The 19,242-nt window shown below is 40.6% G+C and overlaps 1 protein-coding gene across 2 annotated transcripts in view; it reads left to right on the plus strand.

The window, feature by feature from the left end:
* The window catches only part of ANO4 (anoctamin 4), a 394,529-nt gene that overhangs the window by 340,129 nt on the left and 35,158 nt on the right, over positions 1-19,242 (plus strand). For both annotated transcript variants that reach the window (XM_077265595.1, XM_077265596.1), the window contains 7 exons: positions 303-443; positions 1,416-1,580; positions 5,159-5,195; positions 8,481-8,592; positions 9,540-9,597; positions 15,464-15,561; positions 15,889-16,031. In XM_077265595.1, the coding sequence (XP_077121710.1) occupies positions 303-443; positions 1,416-1,580; positions 5,159-5,195; positions 8,481-8,592; positions 9,540-9,597; positions 15,464-15,561; positions 15,889-16,031 (754 nt within the window). The remainder of the gene's footprint in view (positions 1-302; positions 444-1,415; positions 1,581-5,158; positions 5,196-8,480; positions 8,593-9,539; positions 9,598-15,463; positions 15,562-15,888; positions 16,032-19,242) is intronic.

Below are 19,242 nucleotides of genomic sequence, written 5' to 3' on the forward strand. Positions count from 1 at the left end.
CGTAGTGGCGATACGCATGGGGTCTCTCTCCGCTGTCTGTTTGGTTACCATCACCCAGCTTATCTCAACTTGCCTATGATTCTGTAGATACTTTATTTGCATCCTTGACAACTTTTTTTTTAATTTTAAACACCACTTCTTTAGGTAGGGAACCCTTTTATCCACACCAGAAGAGATTTTCATAACTACTTATTAGACTGACTGTTGTCTCAATATAACATCATTTTATTTAAAATTTGAAAAATAGTAATTTGAAATAAACTATATATGTATATAAATATTTACATCCTTTCTTTACACAGGAAGAAATCCGTCCTCAATTTGAGGCCAAATACTCAAAAAAAGAACGTATGAACCCAATTTCAGGAAAGCCAGAGCCTTACCAAGCCTTTACAGATAAATGCAGCAGACTTATAGTGTCTGCTTCTGGAATATTTTTTATGGTTTGTTATTTTTTTGATATTATGGAAGTAATGCCACAAGCTCTGTATTCTTTATACATAATAGCAATGTCCTTTAGTATTCTAGATTATATTTCTGTAAATCTCTAAAATTTTAAAAATCTATAGCAAGTACATGAAATGTCTTGGATCTAAGGACAAATTATTAGCCAGCAATATATGATATATGATCATTGGATTCGTAACAATGTAAATATTTTTTTATATTGAAAAAAGCATGATTTGTTCATCCTGAAGAAAAAACGATTTTCCAACTGTACCTTGGTCCTTGTATCTGGAGAAGTAGCTCGTCCAATTGGGGCTTCTTCTGTGCCCCTATGTTGTGAAGTTATGCCCTCCAGAAAAAAAAGGTGCAAATTTTTCCTACAACCAACTTGGCGTACACCACAGAATTTCTTCGTTGGCACAGCTGTGATATACGCCCAGTTGGCTGAACGGGAAATTTGCACCTTTGTTACAGGAAATTTTGAAAAAAAGGGCACAGAAGAAAAAGAAAAACTGTTTCAGAATCAGCGGCGCAGTACCAATTGGAGGAGGTACTCACTTTCAATTAAAAAGTACTGTGAAATTACCTCTTTAAAAACTGATGGCATCAATTTTTTTAGTATACCTATTGAATTCAGTGGCTAAGTTTCCTCCGAAAAAAAACACATGATGCTAGTGCATGCTTAATACTTAATTATAATAACTATAATACCTAAATGTATCACTTTAAGTCCTGTGCAGTCTTTTTTCACCTCCAAGCAATGTCATAGTGTAGCACTTTGGCAGATATACCACTATTTGATAGAATTCTGCATCACAGGCAGGGAGCTTTTGATGGCTCTTTGTGCCATACAAGACTACTGGGAAATGTTTCTCTGTCTAGCGAGAAGTACTCTACCCATATAATAGTGCCAGTATTGAAAGCATAATTCTCTTTCTGATGCCAGCTTACCTTCTTTTTCTTTTCAGATATGTGTGGTAATTGCTGCTGTTTTCGGCATTGTTATATATCGTGTTGTGACTGTCAGTACATTTGCTGCCTTTAAATGGGCCTTAATCAGGAATAATTCTCAGGTTGCTACCACAGGGACTGCAGTGTGCATCAACTTCTGTATCATAATGCTTCTGAATGTGGTAAGATGAGACTTTCACATACTCCTTATTTGCATTTTTCATATTTAATGTGTGTTATATGATCATGTCGCAAAACAATTTGATGACACTACAACAAGAGGGGATAATTAATTTTGCAGAGGAGTCACATGAGAGACCATGACTGTCGTGGAAGGCTGAACCAATAGACTGAAATTAGTTCTGCTCAATATTAATATTAACATATTATTATTTTAAATTAATATTAACTGTATCATTTAATATTGAGCAGAATTAAGTATTCTGACATCTCCTATACATTGTGTGAGCCCACACGCAGCTCCCCTATATACCATAAGAGCCCACACACAGCTCCTTATACACTGTAAAAGCCCACACACAGGCCCCTATATACAGTAAGAGCCCACGCATAGCCCCCTATATGCCGTAGGAGCCCACACACAGCTCCCTATATACTGTAAGATCCCATACATGGCATCCTGTATACAGCCCCTACATAGCCTCTCTAAATACAGTATGAGCTCCACATAAACCTATGTATACACTGTGAGCCTCCACATAACCTCTTATATATAATATGAACCCCCTCTTGACCCCCTATATCCAGTATGAGCCCCCACATAGCCTCCTATATACAGTGTGAGCCCCACATGGCCTCTTCATATACAGTATGAGCCCTCACAGAGCACCCAATATACAGTATTATCCCCCTCATAGCCTATAAAGAGTATGAGCCTCCATATAGCCTCCTGTAAACAGTATTAGCGAAGATTAGCGGATAACGAAGGGTAACTTCCAAAACGCGCATCGGGGTGCGCAAGTACGGGATGTGGCGACCCCATAAGGTAGATATTGAGCATTTGTTAACCCTCCTCTTGCACATAGCACTTTTGGCTCTATTGAAACACTTGGTTTTGTGATTAGATTTTGATATTTGAATTGCTGCTCTTGCACATTGCACTTTGTATATGATAATACTTTATACCTGGATTTGATACACTCTCTATATATTTTTTTGAAGTATTTGAGCACACAATTATATATTTGCACATTTTGGAGTTTTTTTTTTTTCACTGAGGGATTTATTTATTTATATATATCTTCAGGGTCGACCATTACTACCTTTTTTGTGAAGCAACTATATGTGTTGCTCCTTAGTCCTGTCATGCGCACAGATATCTGTTTTTTAATTTTGCCATCAATAATTAATAAAGGCATTTTATAATCTATTACTTGTGTGGTGCTTCTCTGGTAATCCATAGATTGGTTGCTTGGGCTGCTCTTCTTGGTTTGGTGGTTTCCACTCCTTTCACAGAGTATCGGACTATTGAATTTGTATCTTTGATATATATTTTATATTGTTTTTATATTTTTGGAGTAATTTTCAGTACATCTGTGTTTCTAACATGCATCAGTTGAGCAGCATTTGCAGTTTCACCACTCTGGTCTCTCAGCAGCAGGCACCAAATAAGGTTCAATTAATCTCAGCCCCTATACACTGTGTTCCAAATTATTATGCAAATAATATTTCCTCATATTTTCTCTAAATTACCTATCTGAATTGCAGTCATTGTTATTTTCCAGTCATCTACTATTCTAGTATACGGTAATTGCAATGTTTTGGAAAAAATTGCCTATGAAAACAGTATCTTTAAAAAAAAAATAAACACTTAAAATGCATGTTCCAAATTATTATGCACAGCAGAATTTTCAACCTTTTTTTTTTATTTTGAACAAAAAAATGGTCAATTGTGAAGTTATAAGCATTATCAGCTTATTACAAAATGAAATCAAACAGTTTTCAAGTGAAAACTTTATTCTAGGTGATGTTACATTTGCACATAGGACCCCTTGTTCGAAAGAAGCTTCTGAACTCTCTCGTCCATTGAATTTGTCAGTTTTTGGATGGTTTCTGCTTCAATTGTTTGCATGTGGACAGAATACCCACCCAGAGCTGTTGCTTAGATGTGAACTGCCTCCCGCCATCATAGACACTCCTTTTGATGATGCTCCAGAGGTTCTCAATGGGGTTGAGGTCAGGGGAAGATGGTGGCCACACCATAAGTTTGTCCTCTTTTATGCCCATAGCAGCCAGAGATGCAGATGTGTTTTTTGCAGCATGAGACGGTGCATTATCATGCATGAAAATGATCTTGCTGCGGAAAGCACGGTTCTTCCTCTTGAACCATGGCAGGAAGTGTTGTTTTAGAAACTCCACATAGATTATGGAGTTCATCTTTACCCTTCAGGGATCATAAAGGGGCTGACAATCTCTCTCCCCATGATTCCAGCCCAAAACATTACTCCACCTCCTCCTTGTTGGCGCCTTAGCCGTGTTTTCATGGGGTGTCCATCCTCCACTCCATCCATCTGGACCATCGAGCGTTGCACGGCACTCATCGGTGAACAAAACAGTTTGGAAGTCAGTCTTCATGTATCGTTTGGCCCACTGGAGCCGTTTCTGCTTGTTGCAGTGGATAGAGGTGCTCGACAGGATGGCTTACGCACAGCTGCAAACCTCTGAAGGACCCTGCATCTTGTTGTTCTGGGGACGTTGGAGGCACCAGCAGCTTCAAAAACTTGTCTGCTGCTATGACAAGGCATTTTTGCAGCTGCTCTTTTAACCTTACGCAATTGCCTGTTGGAAAGAGTCCTCAATTTTTCCTTATCAGCACGCACACGTGTGTGCTGGGAATCAGCTACATACTTGATTGTGCGGTGATCACGATGAAGTGTCTTGGCAATGTTGATTGTAGTCATGCCTTGACCTAAATACTTCTCAATTTGTTGCTTCTCAGCAGCCGACACATCCTTTTTCTTTCCCATTTTGGCAAAAAATGTAGGCTGCTTAATAATGTGGAACAGCCTTCTTAAGTAGTCTTGCCTTTATTTGGACACACCTGCCAAACTAATTTGCACAGGTATCTGCAATTGCTTTCGGTGATATAAAGAGCCCTGGCACACATCACCATCAATGAGTTTAAATGACAAACAAAAAAATTCTAACCTTATCACTCCCAAACTCTATGTGCATAATAATTTGGAACACAGTGTATACAGCCCCTTCCTGCAGTATATCTCTTCTTTCAGCCCGCTTTATACCACACTATCTTGCAGTATATCTCTCCTTTCAGCCACTCTATACACAGCCACTTCCTATAGTATATCCTACTTTGCAGCCCCTTTATACAGAACACCATCTTTTAGTGTATCCTTTTATACAGCTCCATCCTGAAAATACAAAAAGGAAAGAGTTCAGCTTACCCCACAGAGCGGTAGAATCATCTGGTCATAAATTATAAATTATAAGTTACCAAGGACTTGTGTTTGAAACACGTAGCAGTCCTACAGAAGTGTTTTTTTTCAACTTTCTGTACTGTTGAATGTTGTCTCCAATAAATTGTGGTTTGTAACTTATTCTTGAATATGTTCTGGACAGCTTTCTTTCTGTCTAATATATTAATACCTATCCTGCAGTATATCCCTCTTTTTAGTTAAGACCACATTATGATTTTGGGAATAACCCTTTGATACCTAGGTGCATGACAGCAGAAGATTGGTGACAAGTGACGTTAAACCTTATTTGTTCTGTTTTACAGTTGTATGAAAAAGTTGCACTTTTTCTCACTAACCTCGGTAAGAATAAATAAATATTTGTGATTTTTATTCATGCTTATAACTGCTATTCACTTGGAGACCCGAGAATATAATGAACAAGAAGCAATGTGAATTATTAAATATTATTACCTAACTGTGAGGCGACTATGGCCTATCTTGCAAAAGTGAGTCTGATATGTGCTTATGGGGTGTAGATCCTTTGTACAGTTAATAAGGAACTGTTGATCATGATGACACTCCAGTGCTATGTTATTTTAGTATGTCAAGAGCGAAGAAATACTGCAGAACCTGCATTTCTCAATAACAACTTACCAACTTCTCAATAATAGTTATTTTTATTGGTAATAATATTAAAGATGACATTTTTATTATTAATAATAATAATAATAATAATATGTGATGTTGATGACTGTTTAGTAGGGACCAGTGATAATCAGGTTTAAAAATTCTAGAATGGAATTGTATATGCAGTTGTATTTGTGCTTTAGCTAGGTTGCATGTTTTAGTCTTTATTGTAAATACTATTGTCATATAGATTACTGTATATTTTCCATCAAAGACCAAGAGAAAACTTATAGAAAAGATCGGGCAGAAGCATAAGCAGAGGCTGACTACTTATATGTTGTGGAACTTAAATCGATATTTAAAGGGGTTTTGTTTTTGTTTGTTTTTTTACATTTATAGCCTACACTTGGGGTATTCCACCAATATTCAGCTGTGGGGGTCCGATTTTCGGGATCCTTCTACATCAGCTGTTCATAGGGGCTGAACTTTGCCATCCGCACTGCTTCTTGTTTATGTTTTACACTGCTCAGTAAAGCAGAGCTGTATACTTTTACTAATATTTGAGGTTGGCATTGCAGTTCAGTCTCATTCATTTAAAGGTAGTTTGTGAGCATAAAATGACTATGAAAACCAAGCACAGGTTCCCAATGCACCCTTAGATTGGCTGAACGCTTCAGTGCACCTTCCCACCTACCAGCTTGGCTTCTATCTCTGCCCCCTTTATCTTTGATTGACAGCTCTGGCTTGATTGGATCCGGAGAAGTGTGGAAACTGATGAAAGACAAGTGCGTGCACTATACAATACTTATTTTCCCTCAGTCTCCTCTCCAACTTCTTTGATTGACATCTATGATGTTATAGAGCCAGAGAAGGGCAGAGATAAATGGAAAACAAGTTGGTGGCAAGCTGCACTTAAAAGTAATTTTCATTATAAATCTCTATTTCATGCCATAATCTAAAATATTTTCTCGTTTACTTCCATTAAAAATTCCCCACCCTTGCTAACTACACTACCTAACTGCTTGTCTATTTTATCCCCTATTTCCTCTTTGGTGACACTTCATTTGAGAATCGCAGTGCATGCTGGGACACTCAAATGAAGTGTCATCGGGGGCAGAGGCTGCGGTCACTGTGGCAGACCCTGCTTCCTATATGAAAGAATGTGTCATCACTCAGTGACACTCACACCAGGGGCTGGGCGCGCTCTGTTGCAGGCTCAGATCAGTAGTAACAGCAACAAAGCAGTATCAGAATACTTCACGTGCAGAAATCAGCTCTGCCACCAGTAATGACAACACTGGTCTCTGCACTTTGGGTTTTCTGGTGCCAGCTCTTTACTGTTGAACTGAGCTGACAACAGAGTGCACGCTGTCATTATGCACATCGCGCAGGGACTAGCCCAACCCCTGAAATGAGCGTCATTAATAACGCTTGGATTCAGTCAGGGGACAAGGGCTGCAGCAGTGACTGCAGCCTCTGCCCCCTGATGACGCTTCTTTTGACTATCCCAGCATGCACTGCGATTCTCAAATGAAGCCTGTAATGGGAATGGTGGAACTACTGTGCAGTGGTCCAAGGAGAGCCAAGAGGGGCATGACTAGGTGAGCACCTGACTTTTCAATAGAGCCCCTGATGGTGGGGTTAGGCTTGGCTGTTGATGAACACCAGGTGCTACTCCATGACAGATTACGGATGCACAGCAGCTGACCCCCACTGGCAGCTGGACCAGCCCGGAGGGTAAGAACAGTTGATGCAGGCAGGCACAGGCAGGTGCAGATTGGTAAAGCTGATATATAGACTGGCACTGCTAGTGCTGGTTAGTCCAACTGATGTACAGACTGGTACTGCTGGTGCAAGTGGGATCTGGATGTAATACAGATAGGCATGGCAGGTGCAGGCGGGTCCGGCTGTAATACAGATTGATACGGCAAGTGCAGACCGATCCGGCTGATATTTAGACTGGCACGGAAAGTACTGGCAAGTCCGGCTGATGTACAGAGTGGTACGGTAGATGCAGGAGGGTCCGGCTGTAATCGGGCTGGCACGGCAGGTGCAGACAGGTCCAGATTATTTACAGACTAGCATGGCAGGTGCAGTAGGATCCGACTGTAATACAGACTGACAAGGCAAGTACTACCAAGGTGGTTAGGAACATACAGATACTAGCGGAATTAGCGAAAAGGGACCTGATAACTAGCAAGTGTTTTTAGGAACAGACTAATAACATTGCACAGGCACTTCCATGCAGGTGGAGGTGCCTTAAATAATACGTGTCTCCCAGCCATTGGCTGGGGACACTTTAGGATAGCACACGCGGCTCATTTAAGGAGGGAGTGTGCACACGCCCTAAGCACAGTGCTCTGGGATCTGCACCCCCGGGCAGCAGCCAACGAGGAAGGAAGAGGAGGTATGGGATGGGAGTCTTGACGATGAGTGAGTTATGTCCCTGCCAGAGGAGAGTGGCAGCATGCAGGGACGTCGACGCTACAAAGCCTCATCAAAGAACGAATAGGTAAAAAGAGTAGCAGTTAGATAGTGTAGTTATTGAAGGATGGGACATTTTTAATGCAAGTATATTAGAAATTAGTTTAGATTGCGGCACTAAATAAATAGGGATATAGAGCTAAAATTACTTTGCCTTCAGACCACCCCTTTAAATGAGTGGCCACACCAAGGGTCCACCGTGCGTCTGAACGTGGTTTGACCAGTCATTATGTGCTGACAGAGTCCCCTTAAATAGGATGATGTTGTAATACCAGAAACAGGCAACATTAAAAGTATAGAGCTGTGCTAAGCAATAAAGAGGGCACGTTGCTCGCCCCCCAACTCTAGTATGATAGCCTATTTTAATGATAGGCTAACACTTAGACACAACTAAAAACTCCTGAGATCTTCCATACATTAATTACAGATATTTCACTAATATCCGAAACCTCCAATAAGATAGGACAGGGTAATGTTTGTCATATATTTACGGATCAGCAGATTATCTACAGTTGTGCATGTTTCTACCCACAGAACAGCCGCGCACTGAATCAGAGTGGGAGAACAGCTTCACTTTGAAAATGTTTCTTTTTCAGTTTGTCAATCTGAACAGTTCGACCTTTTACATAGCATTCTTTCTTGGGAGGTAAGCGCATTTTGCCTTTTTATTTGATCTTGAGGAAGTAGGAAATACTTTACACTTTGGAGATCACCCAATATTAAATGTATCTTAATACACATGATCCTATTAGATTTGAGTGATTATTGCCAAAATGATTCTAGTTAGTAGGTTCTTGAATATTTCATTGGGTATTCCTATATGAATCTGTATGGAGAACATGTGCCACATGGTCAGTGTTGGGCAGGACTGTATAATGAATTAACCAATATGGAAATGGTTTTTTATTAATGTTTAAAGTAATCAGCAGTCTATGAATGGAAGTATACTATGCCCATAATACGGTGCCTGTCACACTACAGTGTTCCGTCCACGAGCCAGCATTGAGAGATGTATTACAGGAATGCTAATAGAAAAACAGCAGAATACAACCTGGCTGAGAATGGTATATAGCATAGGATGTAATACATGGATGCTACAAGGGGAAATTAATCAAGGTGTCATGTTAACAACTTTCTTTTTAAATTTGCCTCTCCATCAAAAACTACGCACTCTATTTCAATTTCCACATTGTTGTAGTGGGGAATGGGGTTTTTTTTCGACTTTTTTCTTGTAACCTGTGCTTATCTTGTATTCTTCTGCCCGGGATGTGGCTATCCAAATAAGCTCAGATAAGAAATCTATTTCTATCCTTCTCATTTTATTTTTTAATGGGGCCTTTTATTAATTAAGTTGGCATTTGTTGTTTAGATGTGGCTTAGCTATGGCAGACATCCATATAAGCCATTAAAGGCTGCAAAACCATTCAGTGCTATGCAAATCCTGCACGTTGGCCAGGTTTAAGTCCAGAGTTCAACCATTCATCAATAAAAAAAGAGATGAGCACATTTTATAGATGTTTTATTATAGATTTATCTCGAAACTAATGACCCAGTACATTTCAGATAATCACATATACTTTTTAATCATTGAAGGTTTACCGGAAGACCGGGTGCTTATTTAAGGCTTATAAACAGATGGCGACTGGAAGAGGTTAGTGAATAGTGAATGTTTTAGTTTTTGATGAAATATTATTAGTGATGAGCGAATATACTCGTTACTCGAGATTTCTCGAGCACGCACGGGGGTCCTCCGAGTATTTTTTAGTGCTCAGAGTTTTAGTTTTTCTTGCCGCAGCTGAATGATTTACATCTGTTAGCCAGCATAAGTACAGTTATATGAAAAAGTTTGGGCACCCCTATTAATCTTAAGCTTAATGTTTTATACATTTTTTTTTTTTTTTTGCAACAGCTATTTCAGTTTCATATAGCTAATAACTGTTGGACACAGTAATGTTTCTGCCTTGAAATGAGGTTTATTGTACTAACAGAAAATGTGCAATCTGCATTCAAACAAAATGTGACAGGTGCATAAGTATGGGCACCCTTATTTTCTTGTTTTAAATACTCCTACCTACTTTTTACTGACTTACTAAAGCACTTTTTTTGGTTTTGCCGCAAATGTTATCTTTTACACCAAAAAATACTTGCAAAGGTAAAAACAAAAGTGGTGTTCATTAGGGGCGTGACTTACCAGGGGGGTGCAATTTCACAATTAGATATAGGAATTAGGGTTGAGCGACTTTTACTGTTTTAGGATTGAGTCGGGTTTCGCGAAACCCGACTTTGTCATAAGTCGAGTCGAGTGAAATCGGCCGATTATCGCGCAAAGTCGGGGATCGACCGAAACACGAAACCCAATGCAAGTCAATGGGGATCCTCCTCCTCCTCCTCTTCTTCCCTCTCCCCTCTCCCCCCTGTGACGCTGCAGAAAGCAAGCCGGAACCTATGTCATCACGCTGCCCACACTCCTTCATTGGCTGAAAAAATGGCGGCGAAAGCATCATATGAAACGTGACTTTGGCACGAAGATCACCGACCGCATGGCCGATCCCACAGTGGGATCGGGTCGGGTTTCATGAAACCCGACTTTGCTGAAAGTCGGCGATTTTTGAAAATTTCCGATTCCTTTCGCTCAACCCTAATAGGAATTACTCATTGCTTGCGGATAATTTACAAAATACTTGGGATAATAGCGATTGTCATCCCTGGCATCCTATATTTTAAATATTAAAGCCAAAGATGGTTATGGAAGCTTATGTAGCTTAACTATAATAGGTGATGTTTGGTTTTAGTTAAGGTGTTCAGAATTTGATAGATGACCTAATGGAAACCACACAGACCCCATTATACTTAAAGGGATATGTCTGATGGTGTTTGCGTGCATCATGGAATGAATACAGTTTCCGCCCTTATTATCTATAACCGTGACACTGTCCATCCTTATAAGCTATAACCACCACAAAATCTGCCGTTATCAGCTTTCCTACTGTATCCTCCTCACCTACTGTATCCTCACCCATCCCTTGTAGATTGTGAGCCCTCAGTGGCAGGGTCCTCTCTCCTCCTGTACCAGTCGTGAATTGTATTGTTTAAGATTATTGTACATGTTTTTTATTATGTATACCCCTCCTCACATGTAAAGCGCCATGGAATAAATGGCCCTATAATATAATAATAAAAATAACCACATTACTTGGCAGCTATAGCCGCCACACTATCCACCCTTATGAACCACGGCCTAAAGCATGACTGTCCCATCTTCACTGTTTCCCTTCATGCTTTATCTAACTCCACACTTCCCCTCACCATGCTAACCCCTCTTCACACTGTGCCCCCATTTCACGCTGCCCATTGTTCATATTCATAATGTGCCCCATTTTCACACTATACCCTCATACTGCCCATCACAATGCCTTTTCTTGTAACTGTAACCCCTCCTCACACACATTCCCCACACAGTACGATGGTCACCACAGCCCCCATACATAGCATAATGTCCTTCATATAGAGTATGATGTCCACCACAGCCCCCCATATACAGAATGATGTTCACTTCTGCCCCTTTATACTGTCAACCACAGCCTCCTATATACAGTACATTGTCCACCGCAGTTCTTATATACAGTAGGATGGCCTTGCAGCCCCCCATACACTATGGTTAGTAAGGTACCACAGCCCCCCCATGCAATATAGTGTTTCCCATAACTCCCTATACACAGTGTAATGGTTTTCACAGTTCCTAAAACTGTATGGTGGCACCCAGTGCCCCTATAAAGTATTATGGTCCTCATACCTCTCTTTACAGCATGATGGCAGGGCCGGCATCAGCACCCAGGTGAGTACCGGGTCCCTGAGCAGGTGGGGGACTCACTCATCATTGGGGACATCGGTGCGCTATGGTAGCCAGGTGCCAACACTTGCTAGTGGGCCTTGGTCAGGGCCCCGGTACTTGCAATACTTACTTCTCCCCATTCCTGCGCTCCAGCATCTTCCGCATCTTCTGACTCTGACATTTCAGGTCACGCTGAGGAGTCTGAAGCAGAGCAGCGGCCAGCATGGAGAAGTGAGTATTTCATTTTTTTTATGTTTTAAATATTACATGGGCCCATCATATACTGGAGCATCCTATGGGGCCCATCATATACTGGAGTATAATATGGGGCCCATTATATATGGAGCATCATATGGGGCCCATTATATATGGAGCATCAAATGGGGCCCATTATATATGGAGCATCATATTGGGCTCATCATATAGTGGAGCATTATATAGAGCTCATCATATCCTGGAGCATCATATGGAGCCATCATATTCTGGAGCATTATATGAGCCCATTAAATATGGAGCAATATATGGGGCCCATTCTGTATGGAGCATAATATGGGGCTCATCATATACTGGAGCATTATATTGGGCACATCATATACTGGAGCATTATATGGGCCCATAGTGTATAGAGAATCATATGGGGCCCATCATTTACTGGAGCATCATATGGGGCCCATCATATACTGGTGCATCATATGGGGCCCATTATATATGGAGCATCATATGGTGCCCATCATATATGGAGCATCATATGAGGCCCATCATATAGTGGAGAATTATATGGGGCCCATCATATACCGGAGCATCATATGGGGTCCATCATATACTGCAGCATTATATGGGCCCATTAAATATGGAGAAATATATGGGGCCCATTCTGTATGGAGCATCATATGGGACCCATCACATACTGGAGTATCATATGGGGCCCATCATATACTGGAGCATCATATGGGGCGCATTGTATATGGAGTATCATATGAGACCCATTATATACTGGAGCATCATATGGGGCCCATCATATACTGGAGCATCACATGGGGCCCATCTTATACTGGAGCATTTTATTGGGCCTATCATATACTAGAGCATTATATGGGGCCCATCATATACTGGAGCATGATATGGGGCCAAACATATGCTGGAGCATTATATGGGCCTATTATATATGAAGCAATATATGGTGCCCATTCTGTATGGAGCATTATATGGAGCCCATCATACTATATACTGGAGCATCATATGGGGCCCATCATATACTGGAGCATTATATGGGGCCCGTAAAATACCGGAGCATTATATGGGGCCCGTCATATACTGTATGGCTCATTATGTATAAAGCAATATATGGGGCTCATTTTCTATGGAGCAATATATGGGGCTTATGTATGGAGCAATATATGGAGCCCATCATATACTGCATGGAGCATTATATGGGGCCCATGATGTATGGAGCCTTATATGGGGCTCATTATCTATGGAGCAATATATGGGGTCCATTATTCTCTAAGGAGCATTACATGGGGTCCATTATTCTGTATGAAGCAATATATGGGGCTCATTATTCTGTATGAAGCACTATGTGGTGCAAATTATACTGTATGGGGGACTATACTGTCCAGTTTCCGAGCTATTGATATCACTCATGTAATGTAAGAAGTAAGTGAAATCTTTGGCATTGTACTATACCTATATTTCTCTGCCATATCTGTGCATCATGAATCGTGGTATGTGTTAAAGGGGCCCACTGAGACTCTTTCATCCAGGGCTCACGAAAGCCTGGAGCCCTGAATGATAGCACACACAGCCCCCCTTACAGTATAATGTCCCACACAGCCTCCCATATAGTATGATGTCCCATGCAGCCCCATACAGTAAGGTTACCACAGCCCTCCATTCAATAGATGGCTCCCACAGTTGCACATACATAATATGATGCACCCCACAGCTCCCATACAGCATGATATCCTCCACAGCCTCCATACAGTATGATGTCCTTCCCAGCTGTTCATACATTATGACATCCCCCACAGCTCCTCATTCAGGATGATGACCCCACCACCCCCATAATGTAAAATGCCCCATCATCCGACTCCGAGGCCAAACATGAAAAGCAGAAAATAAGTCTTCTACTCACTCAGTCTAGGCTCCTCATCCAACACATCCTCACCTCCTATTCTATCTTGAGCAACAGTGGGTGCAGGCAGCTTGATGCAGTGATGTTTATAGCACTGGCCAAAATCCCCTGCTTAGCTCCAGCCTCCAGCAAGCCGCAAGCAGCCTGCGGGACCTACCAGTGTACCTGGCAGAGCAAGGAGCTGATTACTCTTCCACTGTCCCGACGCTCACATCATCAATTGTATTTGTGTCTTAAAAGCACAAATACAATTGAATGCCAGAAGGGAACAATGGGGTGTAGGCAGAGAAAGCAATGAGTGGTATTAATGACTCACTGACACTGCTCACTTGTGTGTCTGTGCCCAAGCCATCACTGTGCCGAATGACAGAGGCCACAGGCACAGTTAGCAAATTTTTTTCTACCAATAGCGGCCCTTCCCTCCGTGAGGTTAGTAGTGCAGTAGATGGGTACACACCCATGCCTACCCATCATCCCAGCCCTGCCCCAGACTAACAGAGGACTGTACATTAAAAGGGTTGTGCAGTCTAAGAAGAAAAAAGTCTGACCATTAGTCAATCGTGAAAGTATGCTATGCGTACATTGTCACTATTCCCCTGTATCTCCCGTGTGGGTGGCCAGTCTCATGGCTGCATGTATTTAGTTTGCATACCTGGGGTCACAGGATGACTAGTCTTACTTGACTTTTCTCAATTCTCTTCTATTGAGAAATGCCGGATGAGACTAGTTTTCATGTGACCATGCGTTCGTACAGGAAGTACAATGTTTTTCTGACTGGGATCGCATCGTAGATTGTCAAAATACAGCCGTCTGCAATTACAAAGAGTAACCCGTCCACTACCCTAGACGACTAATTAACTGTGCAGGAAGACCTACACTACCCTAAGCAATAAATAAAACTTCAATTAACCTCTACCCTACCTGAGACCACCAGTGAACTGTGCTTTCATTTATCTACTACACTAGACCACCAGACAAGCAAGTAATAATCCCTTCTTTAGCTTAGGCCTGTGCAGAAGTTGGTATTCCCGTCACTACCTGCAATTAACATTAAAGTATTTACCTCACTATTGTTGGCTGTCATCAGATAATGTAGCATTAAATATCTGACAGAGCCACACCTTTTAGAAAAATACAGGCTGACATTGACAGGAATATTCTTTGTGTAGAAAACAATTAAGTATGAAAAAGTTTGTATATCGGAATTTCTATTTAATAGAATTGACCAAAATGATTCATATGACCATGGTCTAGTAGCCATGTTGGTACTCCTGTGAACTTCCTACTACCTGCCAGCATCCAGGATGCCTCTTCTGATTTGTAGGTCCTGCGACAGGTAGGTAGTAGGAAGTTTGCAGTTAACTGGCTAGGTTGCCACTGAATACCAATGTGACCACTGGACCGGCATCCAGCATTGATTGGCTGAACTGTACCATGTAATTAGTTCCATAACACATTTTTTAAACTGGCTTCAAGTCAGAACTTCAGTTTATAAAAAAAATAAGAATGCTTTTATCTCTTAAAGTGATTTTATTTATTTCTAATTTACAGTGTCACCCCAGTGGATGCCTTATTGACTTATGCATGCAGATGGGCATAATAATGGTATTGAAGCAAACATGGAATAACTTCATGGAGCTTGGTTACCCGTAAGCCACTGCCAACATATATTAACATTGTATACAAAAAAAGAAAATGTGTCTCTATATGTTTCAATTATTGAAACAACCAGAATTAAAATTTCAGCTATTAGCATCTTTATAAATCAGTGATTTTCACATTGTGCTGGTACAAATTGTGCATCATGACATCCAAAATAAGAGTAAAGATCATTCAGAACATGGAAGATTTTTGCTCTAACATATTTTTGTAGTTATAACATAAGAGTTTTGCATTATTGAACCCATGATTTCAACAGTGAAATTGTTAAAAATTATTTTTAAAAATCATTTTTTTTCCTCTTGATTGTTATTTAGGCTAATCCAGAATTGGTGGACACGTAGAAGACTAAGGCAAGAACATGGTGCACAAGGGACTGCTAGTTTTCCTCAGTGGGAGAAAGATTATAATTTGCAGCCCATCAATGCATATGGATTATTTGAAGAATACCTTGAAATGAGTAAGCTCTATTCTTGTCAATGGAATTTGGAATAAAAAAAATGTCACATGTTTAGAAGTGCAGTCATATAGGTCAGAAGCGTGGTTTATTCTAATGTTCCATTTTTACTTGCATTTTTTAATGCATTGATTTGATGGGTGAAAATGCTGCAGAAACACGGAAAGATTGACATGCTTACTATTATTGTTTAACATCCTTCAGCTACATCTCGAGCCATGGCGACTTGATGGATGAACGCTCTGTAGGAATATTGATCTTGTGCAAGCCTAGATAGGTACACCAGGATTTTCTCTGCCATTATCTTGGTAGTAGCAAGTCTTCAGGGTGCTGGTCTTCCTGTTCGTCTTGTTCCTTCTATTCTTCCAATCATGATGTCCTTCTTCAATGATTGCTCTCTTCGTATGATGTGTCCAAAGTAGAAACGTCATAGCTTGATGATCCTTGCTTCGAGTGACATATTTTGTTTGATTTGTTCCAAATTTAATTTGTTTGTTCTTCTCGCCATCCATTTTATTGATAAGATCCTTCTCCAGAAACACATTTCAAAGGCGTCGATCATTCTCCTGTATTGTTTGTTTATCATTCAGGCTTCACATCTGTATGTTATGAGAGAAAAGAACAAACTATGTATGAGTCGAGTTTTCATCGCCAGTGAAATGTTACTCAATTTGAAAAACTTGTCCAGTGACTTTATTGTTGATTTGCCCATAGCTATTCTATTGAATTCAGGTATTGTTGCTGCATCTTCAATTATCTGAGTAGGTTGAAGTCCTTTAAAACTTCCAGTTCATCGCCATCCATCTCAAATGTGTCTCTGTTGTATTTGGCAGTAGTCAATATCGTTGTCTTCTTTGTGTTGAGTAGCAGTCCCACGTTCGAACTTTTCATCTTGACACCCTGTAATAAATGCTTCATTCCATCTATGGTTTTTGCTATCAATGTTGTATCGTCTGCGTATTTAAGATTGTTTTTGTTTTGTCCAGCAATTTTGATACCTTCTTCTATTTCACCAAGTTCAGCCTTCCTGAAAATATCTTCTTGTCCTCTTGACTTGTCTCACGCCTTTCTTTACTTTGAACCATGCCGTATCGCCAAGTTCCATTTGGACTGTTGCTTCTTGGTCGATGTAAAGATACTTAATGAGACTGATCAGATAATTCGGCACACCCATATCTTTCATGGTATTCCAAAGTTTCTGATGCGCAACACAGTTAAAGTATTTGCTGTTGTTGATGAAGCCATAATAGATTTCCTTGTTGTGTTCTTTGGCCATTTCCAATATCCATCTAATGTTAGCAATCAGATCTCTTGTTTCTCTGCCTTTTCTGAATCCTGCTTGTTCCTCTTTGTCAAAGTAAGACTGTAACCATCTTTGCCGGATCTTCAGTATTATTTTGCTGGCATGAAGTATGAGCTCAATAGTCATATAGTTTCCACAATCGGTAGCATCTCCCTTTTTCGGAATAGGAATAAACATGGATCTTGTCCAGCCCTTGGACCATTTACCAGTTGTCCATATCTGTTGACACAGGCATGTGATGACATCAACTGCTGCTTCAGAAGACTTTATTAGCTCTATTGGAATATTGTCATATCCAAGCACTTTGTAAATATCTGTTGATAGAAAAGTTCTTTGCTTGCTCGAATGACTCTCTTTAGTCTTTTACTGATGTTGCCTACGTCATGCTTGTTACCTTGTGCTTTGTCCATTTGTTAGATGATCTTTAGAGTCTCTTCTGTTAACCTTGGCTGCGGGGGTCTCTTCTGCTTCTTGTTTATTGTCTTTCTGCATTCTTGAGTAATAATAGTCTTTGTATATGTCCATAATTTCTCAGGCTTTCTTGACTCGATGTTCAGTGAATCGGTTGTGCAGACCATTCCAAAAAACCTCAGGTATATTAGTAAAATTTAAGGTAGAATCTGCCTGTTGTCTAGTCCATTTGGGCAGCTTGACTCTAATCTTTGCTGTCAGAAGTTCAGGATCAGTTCCACAGTTAGCTCCTGCCATTATTTTGACAATAATGATCGATGACCTCCATCTTTGGGGAACATATATGTAGTCAATTTGATTCTTATAGGCCCCATTGGTGATGTCTTGTGTAAAGTCTCAGTTTGTGATTTTGGACGGTGTTCATGATGGAAAGTTAATGTGTCTTGTAAAAGTCAACGAATCTTCCTCCAGCCTCCTTTTCTTCACCAAGTCTGAAGTTTCCATCGATGTTTCCATATTTGCTGTGGCCCACTTTGGTATTCAAGTCTCCTTTGATAATGAGAAAGTCTTGTTCTGGCGTCTTGAAAATTTCCTCTTGAACGTGATCGTAGAGTAGTTCACCTCCTTCTCGGCATCAGTTGTTGGTGAGTAGACTTGTTTAACTGTGACATGGGTTTGCGCTCCTTGAAGACATATCACGATGACTCTATCTCTGACTGCATTGTACTTTGACTGTGAATAAAAGCAACATCATTTCTTCTTCATTTATTATTGCCAGAATAGTAGACCCAATGTTCATTTGACTGGAAATGTCCGGATTGAGTCAGTCTTAATTTGCTAATTTCAAGTAAGTCGAGTCCTATTCTGTCCATTTAGACTTTGACATTGTCAAGTTTGCCTTGGTTCATGATTTGTACATTCCAAGTTCTGAACTTTATAATATTTCTGCAGCTTTTAATCTTCCCTTTTGAGTAAGCAATATCAGCATCAAAACAGCTTTGCAGCTTTGATCCTGACACTTCATGAGTATTGATCATACTTAGGTTAACCATCGGCTCTTCCCTGTAGCTTGTTGAGTGCCTTCCAAGCTAGGGGTGCTGTTATGACCCCAATGGCAGAGGGTCTCAGAAATAATTGCTAAGTCTGCAAACACAAAAAAACAGCTCATAGGGCAGTGGTAACTGAGCTGACCATATATCTAATCCTAGCACCACAAATAGCAGCAGCCGGGGAACGTGCCTACGTTGGTTCTAGACGTCTCGCGCCAGCCGGAGAACTAACTAACCCTAGAAGGGAAAAGAAAGACCTTTCTTGCCTCCAGAGAAAAGACCCCAAAAGTTGGATACAAGCCCCCAACAAATAATAACGGTGAGGTAAGAGGAAAAGACAAACGTAAGAATGAGCTAGGTATTTAGCAAAGAGAGGCCCACTAGCTAATAGCAGAATATAGTAAGATGACTTATATGGTCAGCAAAAACCCTATCAAAATATCCACGCTGG

The sequence above is a fragment of the Ranitomeya variabilis genome, chromosome 5, assembly GCF_051348905.1.
Source record: "Ranitomeya variabilis isolate aRanVar5 chromosome 5, aRanVar5.hap1, whole genome shotgun sequence".
NCBI lineage: Eukaryota > Metazoa > Chordata > Amphibia > Anura > Dendrobatidae > Ranitomeya > Ranitomeya variabilis.